The sequence below is a fragment of the Hermetia illucens genome, chromosome 3, assembly GCF_905115235.1.
Source record: "Hermetia illucens chromosome 3, iHerIll2.2.curated.20191125, whole genome shotgun sequence".
In the NCBI taxonomy this organism is placed as follows: Eukaryota; Metazoa; Arthropoda; class Insecta; order Diptera; family Stratiomyidae; genus Hermetia; species Hermetia illucens.
The window spans coordinates 63,689,051-63,715,183 of NC_051851.1; the positions used below are offsets into that span (position 1 = coordinate 63,689,051).

Below are 26,133 nucleotides of genomic sequence, written 5' to 3' on the forward strand. Positions count from 1 at the left end.
AGTTTCCGTTGGTTAAATTGTATAGTTACCTGCAACTTGGCTATACATAGTTTGTTCTTTTTGCAAGTTCGTTTGCGTCGGTGACTGGTTATGAAGCCGAGGAAAGTTGCTTTCGTTTATAAGCAATTGCTGATTCGACCATACATTAGAATGGGGCGTGTAGCTCAACGATTTATTTGCAAGTTTTTACTTGATAGCAATATAAGCTACCCTGTCTGGCGTGATATATCATTGGCAACATGCTGTTCTCCACAGTTGACATATTTGATTGTGCGCCTGCGATCTCCACTGCATGTAAAATATTTAACAGGGAGATGACAATGAGAACTTCCGTGACCCCATAACTGGCAGTTACAACATTGTGTGGGCACACTCTTTTGCCGTATGTGTTATTCCCAATGTGGCAGTGTGCATGGTTCCTTTTTTTTTTGTTTTTTTTTTGAGATCATGACAGAACATTTCATGGAGCTCTGACAAATTTATTGTTGTAGGGTGTTGATCCGGATGACAATGAGTGAAAAAGTTTACCTTATTAGATATTAGGTGATTGCGGACTTTTTCATACTCCTCCCTTCCATTGTGCCAATTGACGTCAATTTAATATTAAAATCTTTGATGTCGAGCTCATTCATGATCGCTATTATGGTCTCTCCTGACAATATGGGAAACGTAATCGGAGGCAATTTTATCTTTTTAAATATTTTCGCCATCTTAGGTGCTGCTGAAGCGTTCACTTCATCGCCTATAAGGGTAGCCAAAGGCTGAAACTTATTGGTGGTTGACATATCTGCCGCACGTTTCACTTTCAGTCTGTCCTTATAAAACATATATTCAGAAGTATCATTCTCGCGTCTCCACCGTGCGCTTCCTAACGCACTCACTTTAATGTCTCTTATTATGGATAATACCATATAACAATAAAAAAGAAAAGAACAGGTCAAAATGTTATTAAATGTACTAGAATTTTCACAACCCCTCATAAACACTTGTATTCGCTCGAAAAGTTCGAACTTCAAATCAACTATATGCTCATAAGACGCCGACATTTTATCACCATCACTGACTGCAAAGCCGCTCTTTATGAAACCATCGCACTTCAACATTGACCATCGGTTGCTGTCTTGAGAATTTAGCCGGCGATCAAATAGCATGATGAACGCACTGGCCCGCCGCGTATTAAATGGTGGCGATCCACAAGCGGCCTATGCAAGCTATGCAACCCTCGGGATCGCTATGCTGGGAAAGCGGTTTAATCGAAATACTTGACTTTGGAATGACGATGTCCAAAATTTACAAGAATATCAATCGGGAACCAAAGAAAGTCATCGCTTTTGGCCGAGCGGTTCAAAATTTACATTTACATTAGATTTTTTCCGATAAATTCAACATTGGGGACAGCCAGAGAATTTTCTATTGACTTATTAAAAGCCAACACCAACGGAAACAGGATATCAAACGCTTGTAGTTCTGCAGATTTCAATGGAAGGATTTGTTTACACAAGCATTGCCATCATTTCGAGGAAAACAACAGGATCTGACGACATCGCATCTGGGCTTCTGAAAGTGAACAGCTGATACCCAACACAGTGGTTCACTATGTTCTTCAATCGGGCTTTTGAAGAAGGTAGAACACCATCTGAAGATTTTTGGACGCATACAACGTGAATCAAGCCGCGTTTTTCAACAACTGGATCTGGATCTAGGGAAGACGTTTGACCATATGCAACACGAACTCATCAACTATGCTCTGCGGCAACACCTAGCCCAGTACCAGAATAATTTTTGAGCTGAGTTAAATTGCTCTCCCACGATCCGAAAAGTGAAGTTGGAAGTGTAGCGGGCGCATCGGAACTGGTTCCTGTCTCTATCGGTGTTCATCAAGGAAGCGTTTTCACCACTCCTCATTGTTTTTGGCATGGACACTGCCACATCCGACATTCGACTTCTAGCGCCCTAAATACTACTTTATAAATATGATGTTTTCCTGACATCTCATAGCAAAGCTGATCTCCAGCAAACTGTTCAAAAATGGAATGATCGCCTTAAGCAACAAGATATCAGATTGAATCTGAATAAAACACGACCGATCCTAATGAAGCAGGCACTTTTACTGTCAGTGGCAGTGACTGCCCAGAACTGAGCCAATAGTGAACTGCACTAAGAAATTGCTTCACGCATTAGCGCAACCTGGATGAAATGGTGTTCCACAACTGTTGTCCGTTTTAATCGACTTAAGTCTAAGATTAACCGGAGTGTCGTCCGCTCTGTCGCTCTCTATGATTCTGAATGTCGGCCGACTATAAAAGACAGTAAGTGGCGTCTCGCCATAAAGGAGAAGAAGATATTACCTTGGACCAGGGGCGTAACACGTCATTACGTCACATTCGAAATGAGGATATCGGCGATACATATGATGTTGTACCGATCGTGAAAGAGTTGCCAGAGAGGCATCCACAAGGGCATGGTCACGTAATTTGCGCTCGCGAGAATTCACTTGCCAAGATTGGTCTGAGCATCGAAGTGGATGGAAAAGACCAAAAGGTGGCTAGATCATGCATATGAACGGGACCAAGGCTGAGAAAGATCTGAAAAAAATGTGCAAATCTTGGACTACATAATAAGCATTATTAATTAATTAAGTGTATATTATGTAAACTAATATGTCTCCTTTAAATAATAAATAAAATTATAGAAATTAAATTTCCTCTTTTCATTTAAATTTTATACAAAAAACAAAAGGTCTGAAAATGTGTGAAATATGTGCCAATGCAAAGTCGTTTTTGGACAATTTAAATGTCAGATATATTCTGCATATGTTATAAATCACAATCACATTAATATTAATATGTTCATCAGCCTAACGAGATTTTTCCTAATACTTGTATAGTTTAACCGCTTAAAATACAAGGTAAAATAAATTGTAAAGATACGTATAAACAAATATAATAGATTATGGAATTGCAATAAGTAAAGGCTTCTACTTCCGTAGAAGACTTCCTAAATCCCAAGAACCTGTTCAGTCACTTTGCGCTCGTTCAGTCGGAGGCGTCGTCTGGCCATCGCCGCTGCCACCTTGTGCATATTCGTTAACCAACCTCTGCCTTTCCAGGTACATTGATACCTTCATGTTTTGAATCTGGTGATTGTTGATTAGTTTCAGGAGTGCGATAACCGCCACGCCAACAGCCGTTGCGAAAGCTCCCCAAGCTCCGAACTGTCGATATAGAAAGTAACGTGATCAGTCAAATTGGGCGGACGTTTTTCAACTTACTTGGGCTGTTCCCATTTCAACGTAGAATCCCGAAGTGTCAATTTTCTCCTCTTCCCGTGTAATGTTCTGGCCGGCAGCAATTTCGCACGAAGGGAACCGTTCGGTCATGTCTGAACACCACACAATAAAGCCCAAAGTGATCATTATAGCTGAGATGACCGACATCGTCAACATAATGATGCCAACCATAACGTCTAGGAATAGTCCTAGGAAGGAGCTCTCTTCCTCTTTGTACGCCAAGCGAGAGTACCTGCAAAGGTTTAATTTTGATAATTGTCTTCCTAAAAACCCAAATTTGAATCAAAGAAATGCATGTTATCAGTGAGCTTTGAAAACACCCGTGATCCGAGCAGCACAGTCTCGAATCTTCGCTCAATTTAATGCGTCGTAATTGTCAACCCAAACTTTCATCTAAACAACGCCCGAACCCTTACCTGTAAATTTGCCCCGCAGACACAAGGAATAGGAAACCTCCCGTCACAATCGGAAACTCGCAAAAACTAACTGAGGCCCACCTAGCATCGAACAGACCGTCATCCTCTCTCCATTTTCCGGTGGCAAACAATAAACAATGTCCACTGTAAATATCAGCAAAATTTTACATTCCTCCAAAGAAGTAATAAAAGCGTAACAAATTCTCACCTAAACTCGTGGAGGTGCATGGTCATCGGTATGATCATGCATAGAGAAAGGATAAAGAGGATGACATGTCCTGCAATTTGGCTTAAAGTTAGAACATTCGCCAAAGCCATCCTTGCTCTCAGATTGGAAAGTATCAGTGAACTGCTTTCTTCACGGTGTTTTGACAGATTTCATATGACCAATGAGTAATAAAGAACTATGCATGAAGTTAGACGCAATTGTCATCATATCTCTAATTTTGATTGAACTGGAAAAATGGCACGCGCGAATTTGGAACCGCCACAGCAATTTCACCGTAGGTTGCATTTTTATTAAGCTCTTTTAATTACCTATGACATTTATTGGAAAAGGTGCGGTATGTTTATGATATACTATGTAAGAGTCTTGAGGAGAAAAGTAAAAATCTATAACCAATTTTGTATCTCGCAGATTTAATCAGCTAGAACGCTTTCCGACTTTCACACACATGTAATGAAGTCTTATTGTTCATTAGAGAGACTAAGCGAATACCGTTAAAAACATCTCGAATATTTACAAATTTTTTTTTGGCAATCTCAAATCACTCTTTCCTTCACTGATGCTGCAAAAGTAAGAATTAAGTAAAATCCCAATTCTTTAATTGTGACGATTATTTTGGAACATTCATCATCATCAACGGCGCAACAACCGGTATCCGATCTAGGCCTGCCTTAATAAGGAACTCCAGACATCCCGGTTTTGCGCTGAGGTCCACCAATTCGATATCCCTAAAAGCTGTCTGGCGTCCTGGCCCACGCCATCGCTCCATCTTAGGCAGGGTCTGCCTCGTCTTCTTTTCCTACCATAGATATTGCCCTTATAGACTTTCCGGGTGGGATCATCTTCATCCATACGGATTAAGTGACCCGCCCATCGTAACCTATTGAGCCGGATTTTATCCACAACCTGACGGTCATGGTATCGCTCATAGATTTCGTCATTGTGTAGGCTACGGAATCGTCCATCCTCATGTAGGGGGCCAAAAATTCTTCGGAGGATTCTTCTCTCGAACGCGGCCAAGAGTTCGCAATTTTTCTTGCTAAGAACCCAAGTTTCCGAGGAATACATGAGGACTGGCAAGATCATAGTCTTGTACAGTAAGAGCTTTGACCCTATGGTGAGACGTTTCGAGCGGAACAGTCTTTGTAAGCTGAAGTAGGCTCTGTTGGCTGACAACAACCGTGCGCGGATTTCATCATCGTAGTTGTTATCGGTTGTGATTTTCGACCCTAGATAGGAGAAATTGTCAACGGTCTCAAAGTTGTATTCTCCTATCCTTATTCTTGTTCGTGCTTGTGTTTGACCAGTGCGGTTTGATGTTGTTGGTTGATTCGTCTTCGGTGCTGACGTTGCCACCATGTATTTTGTCTTGCCTTCATTGATGTGCAGCCCAAGATCTCGCGCCGCCTGCTCGATCTGGATGAAGGCAGTTTGAACGTCTCGGGTGGTTCTTCCCATGATGTCGATATCGTCAGCATAGGCCAGTAGTTGGGTGGACTTGAAGAGGATCATACCTCTTGCATTCACCTCAGCATCACGGATCACCTTCTCGAGGGCCAGGTTAAAGAGGACGCATGATAGCGCATCCCCTTGTCGTAGACCGTTGTTGATGTCGAATGGTCTTGAGAGTGATCCTGCTGCTTTTATCTGGCCTCGCACATTGGTCACGGTCAGCCTAGTCAGTCTTATTAATTTCGTCGGGATACCGAATTCTCTCCTGGCCGTGTACAGTTTTACCCTGGCTATGCTATCATAGGCGGCTTTAAAGTCGATGAATAGATGGGGCAACTGTTGTCCATATTCCAACAGTTTTTCCATCGCCTGCCGCAGAGAGAAAATCTGATCTGTTGCTGATTTGCCTGGAGTGAAGCCTCTTTGGTATGGGCCAATGATGTTCTGGGCGTATGGGGCTATCCGGCCTAGCAAGATAGTGGAGAATATCTTATAGATGGTACTCAGCAACGTGATACCTCTATAATTGCTGCACTGTGTGATATCTCCCTTTTTATGTATGAGACAGATTATGCCTCGCTGCCAATCGTCAAGCATTGATTCGCTGTCCCATACCTTGAGCACAAGTTGATGAACCACTTGGTGTAACTGGTCGCCTCCATATTTAACCAATTCGGCTGTAATTCCATCGGCTCCTGGCGACTTATGATTTTTTAGCCGATGAATTGCACGGACTGTTTCTCCTAAACTTGGTGGTGGCAGTATTTTGGAACATTGCGTACCAATTATTTAGGACTTATTTTGAGCTCCTGGATGTTTATTAATTCTAAGGAAATAGAAAGGATACAGCGAAGGAAAGTAAGTAACTTATTCTGCGGTCAAAACTCTTTTGCAAAGGAAACTTAGCTGCAGAGCACCTAACACCTTAACATCGACATACCTCAAAATCATGGAGCGAAAGGAAAAAAATCTTAAAAATATCCCCATCGCGAGAGATGATGTCAGGAAAGACGGAGCAATTCATTAGATAATTATAAAGCTAAAAAAGAGTACGTATCAAACAAGGTACTGGGTTGTTGGAGGGAAGGGAAATTGGTAGTGCGGAAAACGGAGGATAATATTCGCAGATGTTACTAACGTGAAGGATAAAGCAGTAGACTATAGGATAGACTCTGTGGAACCCAACATATCTCTCTCTGTAGTTGTGGCTCCAGGAGTCGAATCTCTCGTTTACCAAAACCGTTAGAGCGGTATGAAGTGAAGCCACACCATGTGCGAGGTGACCCTTCTATTAATATGCTACGGATCTAGACACCTCCTCTATGCAAACCGTGCCCATTTGATAGTTTGCAGTCCTGGGTAATTGTTTGTATTCGAACGAAGTCTCATTGATACCTGGTCACCTCTGTGAGTAAGCTGGACCTTACCGAAGTGGAACCAAGCTCCAACTTTGGCCTACTGTACAACCAAGCAACCGGCAAAACTACGTCTGAAGTTAGTATATCAGACGTCAACACAGATGCTAAATAGTATCTACGTTATCTGAAGGAAGGCTGGAACCAAAAAAGGCTCTTAAGGGGGCTCAGGATAGACATAAGCCTTCACCGGAACCAAAGTAGAGCAGATTTGCAGAGATCTGCTCACAAGAGGGAGGGAGTCCGAGTAGGTCAGGAGTGAACGTAAGAGTCAGGATGCCCGGCTAACGTGGTGAAAGGCATTCGGCTGGCTATACTGCCAAAATTATTTTTGGAGCAAATACTCACTCGTAAGGAGTAGGATATCATCGAAGAGAAGGAGAATCTTCAGCGACTCTTATTGCTCAGAAAAAGGATTTCCGCATGCGCTAAAAATCAAATTCCTCACTGCACCATTCCTGTGCATATGCTCAAGGCGAAACCGAGGAATGATACTTTGGAGGATACATTAGGTGAAAAGCCTACCCAGATCCCCGAAGGAATTATGAAGAGCGTAGAGACCGAAAGAGTAGGATCGAGCAGGGACATGAACTTGCTCCCCAAGAAGGAGAAGCTAGACAACCAAGACCTGGATCTTCAAGGGCTCAAGGTGAACAACTATATGCAGGTAGGTGCTATGTTGGACTGTGATACTCCGGTATTGGAGGGCTCCAAACCTTAATGGAGCCAATGGTCTGCACTAAGATAGTAAAGATAAACCTGTACCATGCAAAAGCCGCATCCGCAGTTATTGCGGGGGCAATTTCTAAGTACAACATTGGAATAGTGCTGTAGAACTGTAGGCACGCCAGGAGCAGATTCGTGGTCTGCAAGTAGGAAGCATGCAGCTATTGCGAAAAACCAAAAGCATGCATTCTTCTTAAAGGCAATTTAAAATATATATGTCTTTCAGAGTTGCTAACTGAAGACTCTGTGGTTGTTCAAATTTCATTGGAAGCTGGGAGGAGAACTCGAGAGGCGATCGTAGAATCCGGTTACATTCCAAGAGACGATACCGGAATTTGACCGGAATTAGTCGTTAGACTGCGGAATTTCTGGGAAAGAAAGGCGCTACCAATTCTCTTCGGCTGCAATGCCGACGCTCATCATAAGATCTAGGGAAACAGCGACCCTAATCGAAGAGGTGAGTATTTTCTTGAAATTATTCTTAGCAATAAGACCAGCACCAGACAAGAGGTACTAGAAATAACTCTAGGGAACACTGTGGTGAACGGACAGGTTAAGAATAGGAGAGTGTTGAATGACCCTTTATATCGGTTCACAGAATAATCAGACTCGAAATTGAACGCAACTCTGAAGTAGCAGGAATAGTATGGACAACAAATTGGGACTCCTATACAAGGCACACGAGCAATAACATTCATCATCATCATCAATGGCGCAACAACCGGTATCCGGTCTAGGCCTGCCTTAATAAGGAACTCCAGACATCCCGGTTTTGCACCGAGGTCCACCAATTCGATACCCTGTCTGGCGTCCTGACCTACGCCATCGCTCCATCTTAGGTAGAATCTGCCTCGTCTTCTTTTTCTACCATAGATTTTGCCTTTATAAACTTTCCGGGCTGGATCATCCTCATCTATATGGATTAAGTAACCCGCCCACCGTAACCTATTGAGCCGGATTTTATTCACATTAACAATAACATTGCTCACCTATAAGTGGGGAGCGATATCAGAAGCGAACTGGAACTGGAGACAATGGGAGAACACCTCGACAAAGTTGACGCATATCTGGCGAGCAATCACACTATGACAGTCACGTCATCAAGAAATGTTCCTTCGCAGTAGAGGAACCTAGTCACAATGAGAACAGAAGTCCGAAAGCTCATCAACCGCGCAAAACAAACCGAGGACTGACCGAGACACAGAAACGTACTGACGACGTATGATAACGTGATCAGAGAAGCAAAACGAACCAGCTTTAGGGAATTTTGCGAAGCTCACAATCACCCTACACAAAGAGATAGCCAAAGATAGGGCAATAGCTTTTGTTTGTCTGAAGAAGGAGGGTGGGATATTTACCGAGAATAAGGAGGGCAGGGTACATCTGCTTCTCAGAACTCATTTTCCGGGGTTTTACTCCACAGTGAAAGACAACAACAATCTGCATGACTCCCCAATAACAGACAGAAGGAGGAACAGGGAAAATCGGATACTAGCAAAAGAGGTATGTTGCGGAACTCGGATAATACTGGCAGTGGAAACCTTCAAACTACTGAATTTACTCTGAGTGGATGGTACTTTTCCAACACTACTTCATGTTAAGATGTCTTCTTGGCACATAGCATCTCCCAAGTGCAGGAAGGTGGGCAAAAGTAATTTTTAGGCCGAAAGTGGGTAAAGAGGATCCTTTCCTACTTCTTATACAGATCCGAAAGGGAGTGGGAAACACCCTTACCTTCTGAAAGGGCAGGATGTCAGAGGATAGGCAACTAGAAGTGCCAACAGATATAAACTCTATTGTACTGAACATCACTCAAGGTTGTCGTTAGGGTGAGATATTATTATCGCTAACGTGGAGTATCACAGTTGATGGACTTCAAGGAGAGCTAACAAATACTGAAACATAGGTCTAGGATTAATCCAAAATGAACTAAGAATTACTAGTGTAGGCGGGCGGGACTTTGCATCAACTTTATCAAGGCCCACATAGTACTCTCACTAGGAAAGGCCGGCTTGTGTGTCCATCACTGGGATGATGAGGACGCGCCCAACGGCATACCTGGAATATTCTTCTGGTTGACTCACCTCCATCTTCACATACAGATGCAAGCAAAGAGGGTCATTTCTAGTATGTCCAGGGGTATAAACAAGGCGGAGAACTCCCTAAATCGAAGAATAATTGACATTCTTTCTAGGTTACTGATATCAAGGGATAGCATGACAATGAGATTTCATTTCGACAAGAAATTTGAAACACAATGGAGCAACAGAGAAAACGGTCGCAAGAATCTTTCATCCAAGAAAAGCGTACTTTGAACCTATGAGTAAACGTACTAGCATATTTCAGGGGGAAGATATGCACCATAGATAGATTGCCTCCTTCAACTTCGAAAGGAAAAATAAAGGCAATAACAATAATAATAATAAACGCTCGCTGGGTTGTTTAAACCTTACTAAGAAGAGCCTTAGGATCACAGTAGAAATATTCGCTGATCATTGAAGTGATAATTTAGCACTTGAGAAAGAGCGATGCAACCTCCATACATATTCCGGGATAGTGTCCGGCACTTGTATAAAGTACACCTGGGAGCATTATTTATTTAAGGAGGAAGCCAACACTACAATTTTATGGAAAACATACCTTAATATTTTCAAAATCTGGTGGCAGAGATTCATGCAAAGTCTGTAAGAGCCGGAATGGCACAGTCCCTTTCATTGTTCCATGCGAGCGCAATTTAGGTGCCACAGTTCGTACCGTGACTTGAAACATCTGTTCTGTTCTGTTTGTGGTGATAAATTGATTCTTAGCTTTTATTTTGTAATAAGTGATGAATTTATGCACGCCTTCGTTTTAGTAACGATAAGCCGGTAGAAGAGCCGATAGCCCGTTTGTTCCCGAAACTTTTTAATATCCGGCTCGTGAACGCTAATAGTAAGGAAAGTCCCCTGCTTATCGGCTGTCTTTTCTATTTTACTACCTAGCAGTATCCAGCTGGAGGTATTGAGGTTATTCTGGGCAAGTTTTTCTAGAACCTCAGCACCATTTTGCTTCTCCTCTTGAAGAGACCCTCTTCAGGGTTAATCGGGCACTATTCTACACATCGCTGAGAGGGGAGCAGTATTGCCTGAGCCAAATTCGTGCTCTCATCGGCACAGTTTAACTGTAACATTTTACGATATAAATACACTTTCATCTCAGATCCGTATTATTTTCCCCCCGGGTTCCCGTTTGTCCGCATAATTTTCACTGGAGCTGGATTGTAGTTTTCATCACAAATCAGCTAGAACTGAAATCATTTTTAGGTTTTCTGTTCACTCCTTTGTGGAGAACAGGGCATCCCCATGGTCTTTTATTTTGTATTATTTGTTAAACTCGCGAGACTGTGCTGCAGCTTAATTATCATTGCACTTGATCCTGTGCAACTAATAAGTCTGCAGCAGCGAAACAAGCACAATACCAAATACAAACATCCATGACGCAATCAGGATTCAGAGGTACGAGGTTGATCACCATAAAAGCAGGCAACAAAGAAAACACAGTTTAGTTTTAATTAGTTACATTTATTTTTCATTTTTCTTCTATTTCACAAATTATATATATTTTTTATTTGTAGTTCTATATATTTGTAATTTTACCTTTTTTCTTTATTTTATAATCACATACATTAATATATTTTTCTCATTGATTTTTAATGTAATATTTGTTCTTTGTTGGTTTGTTTAGTTAATTTTTTTAATTTATTCATGTCTTGTGTTATGTGGCAACTATTTTTGTTCTGTTTTTTTTATGCATTGGTTTTTTGTTAAAATTTTTTTATATATATTTTTGTAGTGAATCTGTTATTTTTTGTCCTTTTTTGATTATTTTCATATATACCTTCTGATTGATGATTTCGGTAAGTTTTTGAGTTATTGTCTCTATCCCATACAACACGTATGAATGGTTGATGGAATAGAAGCACATCAAAAAGTACCTTGAATTGTGGCACTTACATTCTTTCTCAGTTTCCTTCTTGTTGTTTTACTTTGTTTCAAGTAAAATACGAGTATATATATTCTACATAAGAACCATCAATTAGAAGAAAAGTTAGTTTTTTGTTTGTTCAGATTTCTTCGGTGTGCTTTATGTATAGAATCTCTTCTTTACTGTGGTTTTGTTTTTCTTGCTCAATTGCGATTGCGGTAGTTTGCTTTTGCATTTGTTGAACTAGATCGCGTGTTTTTTGATGTTTTTGTTAGTTTTTTTGGAAGATATTCTATTTGGTTTTCCGCGATCAAAAGTGACTACACGCTCACCTTTTCATTTTCCTTTTCTTTTTTTTTCGGAAAAAAAACTTTTTTCCTTTCATTGGAATGATTTGTTGTATTGTTAAGAATTAAATATAATTTCAAGATTTGCTACAGTTATTACTTGATAGAATCTTTAATTTCTTAACGTTTACACCACTAAATCTCTTCGTTCGTTCCATTTTTCTTAGTCAATATAGTTTTTCTTATTTCTTTGCTTATTCACTTTTTAGGGAAAAGATAGTTTTTGTTGGTTTTATACTTAATAATCTTTATTTTCCTTATTTAAACACTACATCAATTTCTATATAATTATATGGGTATAATATTGGTAATTTTTTAATAATGAATGTTGGTTTTTGCTTTTATTATTCATCTCTGAATAATATATACGTTAAATTTTTCTAATTTTGTTTTTAGAAAATAAAATGTCTCTGGAAAAGTGATAGAACGTACGACCCAAAAATAAGGGTGTTGTGAAATAAATCTCTGTGAAAAATAAGCTGTACACGATCAACATAGTGTTAGGCGTATAGCCAAGTTTTCATAAGCTTTCAATTTATCTCACTGAGCCCCTGTTCCTTATTTCTGGGTGGTAATATCGTAGTAGGAATTAAACTTTCCTACCCCATCACTTTTTGCTTTCTAACGACGAGAAGTTCCAAAATCATATTTTGTCTCAGGAAATTTCCAAAGAAATGCATTGATGAAAAGCAACGGCTTCTTATCATTACACTTCTGAGAAAGCTATATTTTGGCCTTCTCATATCTAGAATCTATCTCTAATTAAATAAGACTGATGATGTCAGAGAATATTAAGGAATTGTGCGTCCACCATTTATATGCTAACCAGTTACATACTTTTCAATTTGTTTCTTCGTTTCTCTACCATTATTTTAGCATTCCGCCAATAATGCGGCAAGCTTTCGTTTCATACATCCTTTTTTCGTCTCAGTTGGTATCACTCAATCCCAAGTCACAATTTAGCCCAAATATTCTCATGTAAATCATCAAAAGTGGGTTCTGTCCAAGATTTTATGTGTTCCGGAAAGTTCACGAACGCTGATAATCGTGATTACAATTCATTGCAACGAGTTGTGTTGCAAGACATTTAACATTGAAACCGGAAATTAATTTGGTATTTAATGGTCGTGTCCGAGAAAGGGTCGTTGCCTCATTTTTACTGTAAAATAAGGCATTCGTTCATTTCCAGTTCGTTTTTAGAATTTTTTCTAATATTTTTTGGTCATTTTGAATTTTTTTATATCTCCTTTTATTTTTCTACTATGTATATATCAAGATATTAAATTTAAAAATGTTCAAATTCACACTTTCCTTATCGCTCTTCTAGCTATACGACGTGTTTTTTTTATATTCATATAAAATCGAGAAACCGTAAAAAGTATGATAAAGATATTTTTAAAAAAATAATTAAAATCAGTTGAATGGAGATACAAATATTTATTAGGACTGAGAGAAGGAAACGGATTTTGCACTTTTTGCGTTTACTCTCTATTTGCATAAAGACGAAAAATAAAGTCGCAAATCGTTTCGCCTCTTTGGTGAGGATACTGCAATTAATTTTGCTATTTCTCTTGCGCTATAAATTGAATGGTACTTTTGTTGTTACTTTTTATGGTGCGAGTGTGAAGATGAATGTCCTAATCTTTTTGCTGCTTCCTTTATTTAGTAAGTGTTGCACATATAGAAATAGACATTAAGTAGTCGTTCCTTTCTAAACTTTATCTTCTATTTTGCATTTTGTGTGTCTGCTTGTCAGTTTAGTTCCTTTTACATTACAGGAAAAAATGTTCTAAAAATTATTGTAACTATAATTTTTTACATATATTACATTCTAAGATTTCATCCTTCATTCCAGTACTATTTCTATGTTTTAGTATAGGTTCTTTTTTCTTGTTTAAATGTCAATGTATATATCTTTGGAAAGGTAAACAATTTTTAAAATTCTTTCTTTATATGTACATAAATTTCATGTCTCATATGTGAAATATACGAATTGTTGTGGTACATACATTCTGATTTTTCTATGTAGATTTTTTGGTTTTGCTTAAATTTTGTTTCTCTTTAATTTTATACCATTAGCATTGTTTTTGTTCGTTTTTTGTTTATTTTTTGTTTGTTTCTTTGCATTTACTTATTGGTAAAATACCATACAAAACGTAATATCAGTATTACAGTTTACAATAATATATTTCTTTTATCTTCAATTTAAAAAATAAATATCTTCATTTTTATTGATGAAATGAAATGATTAATATGTTAGAGTGACAAAATTCCTGCAAATGAATATAGAGAATAGCATGTATGCATGTATACAGACTTGTATAGAAAACATTTTAAGAAAATATAATAAGAATGACGGTAACATTTAGCATGTATGCAAGTAAATATTTTTCCATTTTGTAATTTAGTAAGTGTTGTTTAATATTTAGTTATATCTGACGATATTTATTAAGCGTATATAATTCTTATTTTACTAATTTGAAAATTTTCTTATTTATTCGTTTTTCTCTTTTATTAAAATTCTGGTAGTTGAAATTGATTATTTTAGCTCTTGTCAGTTTTTATTTTTCATATGAATTGATTCATTTTTAAGGGAATTGAATTTCCAAATCCAATTCATTGTTAGTAGTAAGCTCGAGAGCTCAATACAACATCGTAGTAGAACTCATTCAAACTTTTATTCATGCAGTAAACTATTTGTATAGCTTTGCCGATTTATGATTTTACGAGCAGTTAAAAATATCAAATTCATTCAAAACGAATTTCAGTTTAAGAAATTTACCGGCACCAGAACTAAAACATAAAATGTACGATGTTGTATGATAGTTTTATCAATTCAAGAATGAAGTTCTAGTTATTATTATTTTTCAAGACATTTACTCATCAGGCATACCATCGAAAAGTTACATGTAAACAACTATTACAGTCTTTCTAGAAATTAATTGATTATAGCTTGTGTGAAATAAAGAAGGCTTTTTCTTTGTTGTTCAAAAAATCGATGCATTTACCATTATCTACTTCACAATCGAATAAATCTAAAGATTGATTTCGAATTTTTACATGGTTTTGACACTTTTTGAAAATTTCGAAATATTTTGACGAGCAAACAATTGTAAAATTGCACCGAAAGATATGATATCCATTAACGTAAATATGAAACGTTATGAATATGTGCGATGATGGACTGGTTATTTCTCTCACACTTAGCTATTTAATGTTGTAATGTTTTGTGTTCAGCAATGTTGCATAAAAAAGTTGACGATCCAAATGTATTTACTACTCATTCCTTTGTTTTAATTGTAAGGTTTTTAGTAGCACTATAACAACAAGCAATCGTCAGAAGTGAAGTTTAGAATTTAATTTTTCACACTTTGACACATACTATTTTTTATATTTCAATGTTATTTCCATTCATTTAGGAATAAGTTTTCATTAAGTTACGGATTTATATTCAAAAGCATTGTTTAGATTTTGTTAGTAGGTTGGATCACTTGTTTTAATCTTATGGAAAGATTTCGTGTCAAGCTTTAGTTTATTTTCAAAAGTCGTCTATTCGCACATATTTTCTTCCAATCTTCGCGTTAGCTTAATATTTACGAAAAACAAAAAGTGTGTAAGAGCAACTACTTTATCGTACTAATAGATATGACAACAAATTCAATGTATAAATCAACAAGATATTCTGCAACAACTGGGTCATAAAATTTTTAAATAATTTCTCTTTTATAAAAAAATAATTACACATAACGTTATCTAAAATTTCGACTTAGATTCATAGGAATTTCACTAGGATTACGTTATAGGTAAGCACTAATTATTTTATTTTTTTTATGAAAAATATACCACTTAAAAAATAAAAGCTTCAATTAGGAATTCATGGCTACATTTGGTTACTGGTAACTATTCATAATCATAACCGTGTCATCATCATTCGTATCACTACGAACGTCAAATATAATTTATATATATTAGCACGCTAAATTAGTCGCTCGTTATACCATATTCAGAAGTCTGTGTTGTTAGTACTATTTTCAGAGTTTTCGTCTTGTTCCTGCGGCGCGATTGCTAGCGACATAGATGGAGCTGTTGAGCCCGCAACCGCCATTGTAGGTTCTGTGTTGCGACGCTTCATTTTCGCCTTATTCTTTTTTAACATTGTGGCCTGCCGTCCGGTCCCAAAATATCAGCGAAAATTATAATTTTGCATTTTTTTACAGTTTGTTTTTTGTAGGTCCATACGATTTCGATACATTCGATTTTAGATATATTTTTTTAAACAAATTCATTAAATTTTGTTTCCATTATATTCGTTTCATTATTCATCATTATGCGATTAAAAGAAAACGTACGTCATTTTAATAATTTCAATTGGCCAGTACATATTTATGTTGTTATATAGGAAAATACAATAAATGCCATTCCATGATAAATTTTATTTAATTGTATTTTTCAATATGCGTTGAAAATATTATTTTGCAAGTTTACGCGATAAAAAAGAGAAGAAAGAAAGAAGGTATGAGAAAAAGAGGTTATAATTTTGTCCTATATATTTTTGAATTTCATGAACTCTTTTAAAAAGGGTAACCCCTCGAATTACGATATATTTGTTAGAATTCAAAAATAAATGGAGGTAATAGTGTACGACATTTTGTATAAAAGGGAAAAAAAGTAAGTAAAAATTTGTGAGTTATTTTGATGTGAAAATTATTTTACATATAAATAAATAATTGTGTCTGTGAATCGAAATAAGGTAATATATAAATCTTCCAAGAAAACAAAATTCAAGCAAGTCTGTGTGAATAACAACGAAACAAAGATATCATGTTATATTTATGAATGATAATAAAATGCAATGTGTACATTATTCAATGAACTATTTGGGCAAAAAGGTTTAGAGTGATATTTTAAAAAAGTATCTTCCAATCTAGAAAACAAGCAATAAAAATCTTCAAATGCGAAATATTTCAAGTACCAATTCAATTTACGAAAAACAATTTCATAGAAATTAGAACAGCTATATAAAGTAATGCTGAATCTCTAGAAGATACATAGGTTTTTTGCTGACTTTTATTAATAACTTTAGGTGTGGAAAATGATGGAGAATGTATAGCAAAAAATAAGGAATTACTAAAAAGTCAACCGGGATTTAATTTAGTCGTAGACAAATCTATTACGTTAAGCAATGAAATTTTTGTTCTATGAATTCATATAACCAACCCTGCAATTGTTCTTTCATATTATCTTCTAATATCATGCCATGGGTTGACCAGTCTTATAACGGATATCAACCTAGAGCAGCTGAATTCAATCGAATTCTGCAAATTCTTTTGTAGTCTCATATTTTAGAAATTTGTCTTGATAAGTAGTGAAGCCACTGCGCCTACACAATGACACAATTACACCATATTATGATCGAAACTGAATTGGGTCGTAACTATCTGGACACTACAAATGCGTGAAAAAGGTCTACCCCTAAATATACGAATTGTGAATTCTCTATGGCAAATGAAAGCACTAACTGCCCTGCAACTTTATGGGAACAAAGAGGGCAAATTTCAATTCGAATTAGAAGTAGGCTTGGACACTGAAACAACCATTACGATAACTACGGCATAACATTAAATTTAATATTGGAGATTTCTCGCTTGAAAGAACCTTAATGTTACCCAAAGTACATAGATATGACTGTTGTTCGTCATCGAACAATGAATTATAGTGGAATGCTCATATCATATATGTATATATTATATGAAAATATCACATTCATTAATTCTTTAACAACTGCAATTCTTTGGTTCAAATATTCCAATTTGAAGGAAAATTCCAATGGTAACATACTGAAAAGAGAAAGGCAGGTCAACTGCTTTATAGAAAAGATTGATGACATTGCTTCGCTAATTTTGGAGCACTTGTGGCGTGCTTCGGAATAGAAGATAGCAAGCAATTATGAATAGCAATAGATATACCCTTCGCTTGCTTACAAACCTTTATGCTTGGCAAGTAACAGTGCCGATTTATATAAGTAAAATCAACCTACTCGACTGCGAGGTTGTACACTTTGATTTCTAGAAGTCCCCTTAGGTAGAATTTAATAAGGAGCGATAGGAACATTTGCATGTATTGTCGAATAAAATTTTTCTAGAAAATCATTCTGTCTTAGCTTCATTGTTCAATGTAATTAAATTTGCCTACCTCTAGTCAGTTACAAGCTAGCATTTGATATAATTTTTTTAGCTGAGACTAAGAAATGAGCTTAAAAAGGCAAATACAACAAGAGTATAATGAAAAAAGATAGAACCTATCCGTAATGTGACAACGGGTATGAATTTTTCATATATTGTAAAAGCAACTTCTAAAATGTTTGTATACTGTTTACATAAATATATATTTTTATAAAAAAGAAACATATAACACAATTTCGTTTATACTTGTATATATAATATTTAAACATAACAATCAAATAACAAAGTGGAAGCTATAACCAAAGTTTATTTCTTATAAAAAAGTAAATAAATATAAATCAACAATAAGTGGAGGGAGGTATTTTTCTCTTTCAATCATTTCAACAATTATTCTCTGTTTTTTGTAGCTTCAACTAATTTAAATGATGGCGTATTATATATCCAACTTGTGGTAAATCAAGAGATGTTCATCGTTCCCAATACGAACTGTTTCTGGTTTGTTGTAGATTGGATGTTTAACTGCTTTTCATATTTGATTTTTGTTTCAGTGATTTTTTCGGAAAAATAAGTATAAGGAACTTATTCTGTTTAATTTGCATATTTTAACTTTCGTCTCGATGTTCAAGTTTCCATTTTCTTTTATATATATCTGTATATTTATTCGGCGGAGACTGTTATAGAGCGGTTAGCGAACTTCACAAAAAACAGGAAAAAAGAAAACTTGGACCGGACGGACGGGTTCTCTATGTGCCAAGGGGATCACGGTCCCCATTTTCCGGCGGTCCCCCTTGAGACGCTGACCCCGCCACGGCCGGTGTTATATGCGGTTCCGTTAATCTCCGTTTGCTTTTAGTTTTCTTCAGCATTGTTGCCTGTTTTTTTGTTTGTTTTGTATTTTTGATCAAATATTTATTCCGATTTAATGGTTTCGATAGATTTTTTTTCCGTTTTAAAAATGTTGTAGACAACAATTGATTTGCCGGGGGTATATTTTTGTTTTTGTTTGAAACAAATTTTTCGAATTTTTGGCGGTTTTATAGAGCAAAATGAAAAAAGAAAAGAAAATAGAAGTTGAGAGAAATTCTATGTATTTTTCTTTAAAAAACCTATTTCAAAAAATCTATTATTAGTGACATTATTTTAGTGTCCAGCTTGAAAATATGCTGTGAAATATGAATGAACCAATAAAAACGCAGGAGGAGCGTGTGTAGCTTGGTGGAAAGTGTTTTTCAAATCAAGATTCGTTTTCGCTGTCGCATATTCATGAACGTGTACTTGTTTGTGGTTTTTGTCTTTTGAATTGTATTCTGATTGTTATAAATCATGAATCTGAATGTAACATGTTTGGTGTGTAAGTACGCTGTACCAGTGCAGTTTCGTTAAAAATACAACAAAACACACATCAAACTAGGATTAGAGGTTCTAGTTTCGACTCTCTTTATTTAATCGTTAATATTTATTAAGTGGATATACTTAACAGACGAATTTACGGCTTTAGTTATTTAATACTTATTTATTAGCAGAGGAAATGTACATTGGGAAATACAGAATTCATTGGAAGTTAAAAATAAAAACCTAACTGAATGAAATGAAAATTTTCAACAGAAACGCAATCTAATAATGAACAAAAAGTTGGAGACTATACAAAAAGTATTTTGTCAAATTGCATGCTCCTTCTTTGAGATATATTTGCTTAGGTTTTTATGATATATCTTTCGAATTTCAACATGCAAACAGAATTTATTGAAACTATCATTTGAGTATGAGAAACAGAAATTTTTGAGGGGAATAAATTGAGAAAAAATGGGAAATAAGACGATAATCACTACATGTACAGTATTCAAGTGTATTTTCATAGCATGAATGTTAAATAAAGGAATCATTTTTCTAAAAATGCATATCTTGAATGATAACTGACACACTATTAATTTATTTTTCCAAGTTAAACTCAAGTACCCGAGACTTCACTTTGACAGTTCGAAAAATTACCGTCTAAGGTTACTCTTTGAAAATAAAAATTGATAAGTAATGTTTAACTTCCTTAACTAATTTGATTATTATTTCGAAAGCAACCTAATTAGGAAACATTGAAAACTAGTTTTGAGATAATTATGTTTCGAGCAGTTCATTAAAAAGATCTTTAAGATAAACTGGACTGAAGTGGCAATAGTCACGAAACCTTGCCAGGAGTATACTGGTACAATGGGAACCGGGATAGCCCCTGAATTCGCATACTTCAGGTGAACTCCTGTTGTATGTGCGTTCAGCTCAGTTGTTTGCGGTTGGCCCCCTTGTGGGAACTTCATGGGGGTTGTTGTTGGGTTCAAGCGAACAGAGACCTTCGGGTCTCAGCGCTTAGTTCGGTAGAGATTTTGGTAGGTCTTGCATCCACCAGTATGAATTCTGAGCCATGTACTCGATATAGACTAGTACCGTCGTAGCTTGCTGCGGTTGGGCTCTGATTCTGGTCACAAAATCAATCCGTGTCTTAAGAAGACCGTGGAATTAAGTTCACGAGACAAGTACTCACGTTAAGCCCGGTGACGTAACTGTCAGTGCCACTGAACTCGAGGAAGCAATAAAACGAATGAAATTGGGGAAAGAAACAGGACCTGACGACATCGGATCTGAGCTCTAGTTCAGGAAGATACAACGCCATCTAACAGGCAAGAAGCTCAGACTGGAGAAAAGAAAGATGGTCCAGTACTATGTTGAAATTACCGTCCGATCGGATGAAGATTTTTGAACGCATTCTTCGCAACCGTATTTGCAATATCGTCCAAATAAGAGTGAATCAAACCGGGTTTGTCAAGAACTGCGGAACTACTGACACAGTACACGCTGCGCGTTTACTCATGGAGAAACTTTTGGCCGTGTGCTACACAAACTCATCTAGCATGCTCTTCGGCAACAGCTAACGCCAGGAGAACCCGTGTGCTGGGTTAAATTGCTCTACCACGATCCAAAGAGTAAAGTTCAAAGTATGGCAGGTATATCAAAACCGCTTCGTGTGACAGTCGCATTCATCAAGAAAGCGCCCTACACACTGCTCTATGCGGATGTTTTCCTAACGTCTCATAGCAAAGCTGCTCTTGAGCCACTTGTACAAAAATGATCGTCTTATCGTCTCAGACAGAGGCAGTGGAGTTCTTTGTGATCGATGTATCAACACACATCTCGAATCCAAAATATTCCGCACTGTCGTCCACCCTGTCACCCTGCATGGTTCTCTGTGTTGGCCGACTATAAAAGACAATGAACGGCGCCTCGCGATAATGAAGACGAAGATGTTGCGTTGGATCCATGGCATAGCAAGCCTCTTGGATTCCAAATACGAAAATCAATTATTTTCAAGGGCATACCGTCTTTACGCTTCTTAAACAAGCAATCTACCAGCTAACATGAATTGAATGGAGTAAATCGATGGAAACATATATGACTTTATCATCACTTTGAATGAGGAAAAATTATTGTACATTCCGATAGAAATTCTATTAAATAGCATCAAGTGTCTCGAGGAGTAACTCATTGTCCCCTCTTCGTATCGAAAACGTTCATGACGTACACCGAGCCAATCATCGAAGAAAAGCGAATAATGTCGAGAGTATGGCCAAAAACATTTTACCGGAAATCCCTAATGTACACCCAGAAATTCATTTTACATTTTTTAAAACTTTTGTGTAGATAGTTTTTGAGAATGACTCCTTAATATAAATGACCTCTTTCTATCCTTACACTTCACCATTTTACAATTAATATCAAAAAAAATACCGGAAAGTTCTAATTGTGGCTATGTTCGGTCAAGAAAAAATTTACAATCCCTTTTTGCATGTAGGGGAACGCCCTTAAGTTCAACATAAGACGATGTCCATAACTACATATATGAATGTATTTTTATCAAATTTGATAACAGTGGGTATCGCAGTTTCTGAGAAAACTGGGTGTGACAGATAGACAGACAGATACTTATTGAAAATGAAATTCACAGAAAGGGTGGTGATAGTGACCCTGGACATGAAGTTTGTCCAATTTGGCCAATTAGAGCCTTATACGGAAGTCCATAGCGGGGATTGATATTTCCGCTTTGTAGGCTGCTTATAGTTAAGGTTATAAGTCCATCTTGCTGTATACGGTTCTAGTGTTGTAACAATTTCTAAGGGTGTGTTCGAATATCAATCAATTATAATCTCATGCAGTTTCTCACGGGCTATGGAAGATACCGTCAATACTTGATTGCTCAAATTGCGATGGGGTCCCGGAAAACCTAGTGCACGTACCAAGTATTTTTTGAAGATTTCCTTCTTAGAAAAACAGACAGACAGTAAATGGAGTTTGATAAGACTTTGTTAAAAAGGAACGTTATTGGCCTATATCGGAATGACATCAATCAAGAATATATTGTAGTACACTTGAATGTAGTACATGAAAGCTTGCTAAGACAATGATGATAAAGTTTAGGAGACAAATTGTGAGGTACTCGAGTGAAATACTTCACTATATAATTCATAGAGATGTTACTGCACTTTTATACAATCGAAGATAATTCTAAGATGAAAATACTGGCTATTGACTAACTTTATTCATTGTCTACCTACGGCAGTCGAAACCGCTAGTGCGGAAATGACATGAGATTTCAGATGGATTTATTCCGAGGACTTTCTGAAAATAAGGCCTAATATGTTCCACAATTTCATTATTATGACAAGAAACTGTAATGTTCGCTAATTTCGTCATATGCATTTCCGCTTTCGTCTGTGGTGGTCGACGTCCCTTATCTTTCTTTAAAGAATCGAATACTTTTCTCACGTATTATAGGTAACAACTCGTATTTTCTTTCAGGCTAACATTTACATCGTAATATTCCGAAATAACAATTAGTTTTCCCAATTCTACAATTTCTAACCTGCAATTAATTTTCTCAGGAAATACACCACTCGAACTTCAATTATCATTGGACGCTATCCTGAGACGGTTTATCAACGAGCGAAATTAAATGTAAAACCGCATAAATTTAATTAAAGATAACATCGAAAAAGTGAAGCTAGTCATACTACGTCCAGTTGAAACCCACGGATTCAACTGTCCCTTCATTGGTTTTGGCCAATAATTTGAGCATAAGAGGTGTCGCTGTAAGACTCGTTGCAAAAGAGCAAAATTTTCTTTAACAAGTGCTATCGTGAGCAGGTCTTTGTAGATAAGTTGTATCGTTTTACTTTCCATTCCACGTATATCGTGGACATGGGTGTATGATTATGGCATGCTAACAAGTAAACAGTCGCTTCGGAATATTCGGTCTGAATCGATTGAGAGTACAAAACAAAAATCGTCACGGATGTTGGTTACTAATCTACGTCGAACCAAAGTCGAAAGTCGTTGTAACGTTCGATAGTGGTATTACCAGGGCATTCATTGGAATGGTTTTCTCAAAATATATGCTTTACTGCAATTCTATCGGAAAATAGAGCCATATCAACGGTTCAATTTTGAATTGATTGAATAGGGAAATGGCATGCCATGTAAGTGATCAACTACTGTGAAATAAACATTGGCATTAACTTCTAACTCTTAAGTGTCGGTTTGATTTTCACGCAAATTTTAAAATGACTCCCCAGCACTTTTCATCCTGAATCTATCAGACACAATTTGTGCTGAAAAAAAGTAGAGAAGGTTTGGGTAACTACATTAAAACTAACGTTTTTGCATGTAGAAGTACCAATAGGTGCCAATTCTTTTGTCATAAACACTACTCAAGGTTGCCCACAATGTGGATTACTGCTAATGTGTAGTATAGTAATTGATGAATACCCAGAAGAGCTATCAAGGACCTGCTTTCAGGATTACGCTGACAATATTGTATTAGTCTATACGTGAAAATATGAGGACAACCTATGTGATAGAATCTAAATTTAATTAAACATTACTAGTATCTGGTGTAGAAGGGCGGAGCTGTGCATAAATTCAGCGAAGGCCATCATAGTACCATCCACTAGAAAACGCAAGCTTGATCATTTGAAGTCCATTCAACTACACAACATGGGATATAAACGAGAAAATTCTTTCTAATCGGTATCCCGATACTGATAACATTACAATGAGGTTTCATTTCGATTAAGAATTTGTAACACGATGAACTAACAGGGCAGGAGAACAAAGCAATAACCTGCGGCTTAAATCAGCAGCTGATTAACTGCTACTCTGACAGGCATTAAGAAATGAAGATGAGGAAACTATACTGAACGAACTTACCAGAAACCTAACAATCTAGGAAGCCCCTGGGTTGGTAGAAACACAAGCGCTCGAAGGATTGTATTTTTGTTTCGAAGGCATAATCAATCAAAAACAATTTCAGAAAGTATCCAGAATGCATTATTTTGAAGTAAAACATCTCTTTCGGTCTAGAACATATGCTGACAAGTCACAGATTTTGATATCTTCCGTATTAATTTTAGTAAGGAAAGTTATGGAATTGAATCATAAGGAAACTGAACCGTTTCTCCTCATAAATGTTTGCAAATTTGATCACTTTCTTTTTTTTTGCTCCTACTCCATTCACTGGGAGGGGGAATATCTGCGAAATACTCCAGTTATTTCGTCAATTCATTGGGAATCGTAGAGCTTTCAAACTTTCTGAACAGAATCTATATTTCGAGTTAGGAATCCAAGTATTTCACGTTTTATCATACTTTGCTAGCTTTAAAGAGATGATTTAGTTTTACATATAGCTATGGTACATCCTTTTATTATAGTGGCTCGATATGAGCTTAACATACAACGCATTTAGAATTGGAGGGCAAGGACCGTTTGGTCTGTCGGGTTACTGAAGAAAAATAATTAGACGAAGAAAGGCTACCTTATCTTTGGTTGACGAATTTCCAGTTATATTCAATACCAAATGATTGCTCTTAGTTATTGACATTTCAAAATATGCATTTTTATCTGTTATTAATCCTATATATGTATGTATTTATATTACATTTAATAGTTCATAGAATTTTTGGAAGTACTGACCTTCAGTGCGGATTTCAATACGACAACATCTCCTGGGCTCTGTACCCATGGTTCACCGTCAACTTGAACTGGTATATCAGAATGTAAATGAATTTTTATATGGCCACCCTGCAGAAGAATTATTATTAATGGAAAAATCTTATTATACTTCACAAGTAAATATTTTACTTGAGCAATACGCATTGCAGAACGTAAACCGGATTGAATTTGACCCAAATGTACTACACCTGTCACGCCAACTATTTCCAGCATACCATCATAATGATTTGGTTTTGTGAATTGATCATCTTTCTCTGGACCCCAAGGATTTGCACCAGAACCCCAACTGAAAAATCGATTAGTAATGTCATAAAATATCATTCGAAAGCTGCTTTACCTCAAAATATTCAATATAATAATTCCTTCAACGGGTGGCAAATCGACTACTTTTCCATCAACTTCCAATCGTAGCTCTTTATGGAGTTCTTTGATAGTTTTACGTCCAACGATTTTCCGAAGGCCCATTTTCACATAAACACTTTTATTATGTAGTCTAGAATTAAATTTATTTGGATTCTCCTCGCGGGCATTATGGAAATCCAGGCACAAGTCTGCATCAATACCGATACCAAAGTAATTGTTCATGACGAATATTTGCGAATTATCTTCGCTTTGAGTGCCACCTCCTGTTTGGGAATAGAAAGGACAAATTAATAAAGTGTTTCAAATTGGAAAATTGTAAGGTAAGTTTCTACATAATTTTGTACACAGGTGTATTGCAGCTACATGGCTTATATGCTTTTATCGTTGCTTCAGTTATACAATCGCTGTATAATTTATTTCTACTGCAACATGTCGTATTTAGAATTCCAAAAGATATTAAGGGGAGCTTAAATTACAATGCTTGACAACAAATATTCTAGGCTCTAAATGCTGATACAAAGCCTTCATGCTTTTTTACATATCTATTGTGCGTTAGAATTCTCGTCGTTGGAGTGGAACTAAAGTTATTGGATTGCTCTTAATTCTTGCCATTTGCATCAATTTTTCCTGCGAGTGACGTTCTTTCATTTCGATTCGACGTTCTTAACTTTCGAGTCGAAATGTGTATTGTACAATCGATATATTCA

The 26,133-nt window shown here is 36.7% G+C and overlaps 2 protein-coding genes across 6 annotated transcripts in view; both read right to left on the reverse strand.

Annotated features, from left to right (window-relative positions):
* Positions 1-2,777: 2,777 nt before the first annotated feature.
* On the reverse strand, positions 2,778-4,088 carry LOC119652851 (transmembrane protein 179). The gene is made up of 4 exons (XM_038057204.1): positions 3,914-4,088; positions 3,706-3,849; positions 3,272-3,521; positions 2,778-3,214 (listed from the first exon to the last, which is right to left on the reverse strand). Exons 1-4 carry the CDS (start codon positions 4,021-4,023, stop codon positions 3,017-3,019), a joined length of 702 nt encoding a protein of 233 aa, XP_037913132.1. The 5' UTR covers positions 4,024-4,088; the 3' UTR covers positions 2,778-3,016.
* Positions 4,089-11,234: 7,146 nt separating this feature from the next.
* The window catches only part of LOC119653217 (diacylglycerol kinase theta), a 64,848-nt gene continuing 49,949 nt past the window's right edge, over positions 11,235-26,133 (reverse strand). For 4 of the 5 annotated variants that reach the window (XM_038057791.1, XM_038057790.1, XM_038057793.1 and 1 more), the window contains 4 exons: positions 25,401-25,689; positions 25,193-25,349; positions 25,025-25,132; positions 11,235-15,996 (listed from right to left, as the gene is read on the reverse strand). In XM_038057791.1, coding sequence (XP_037913719.1) covers positions 15,838-15,996; positions 25,025-25,132; positions 25,193-25,349; positions 25,401-25,689 — 713 coding nt within the window. In that variant the 3' untranslated portion in view covers positions 11,235-15,837. Of the gene's footprint in view, positions 18,889-25,024; positions 25,133-25,192; positions 25,350-25,400; positions 25,690-26,133 lie in introns of all 5 variants that reach the window. The other variant, XM_038057792.1, reaches the window with a different exon arrangement.

Bases quoted from the DNA above. Each gene is read 5' to 3' on its own strand.
- LOC119652851 (XM_038057204.1), bottom strand. From the start codon at position 4,023: ATGGCTTTGGCGAATGTTCTAACTTTAAGCCAAATTGCAGGACATGTC. The intron at 3,850-3,913 runs GTGAGAATTTGT...TGATATTTACAG, and splicing joins ATGCACCTCCACGAGTTTAG to TGGACATTGTTTATTGTTTG. The intron at 3,522-3,705 runs GTAAGGGTTCGG...AAACCTTTGCAG, and splicing joins TCTGCGGGGCAAATTTACAG to GTACTCTCGCTTGGCGTACA.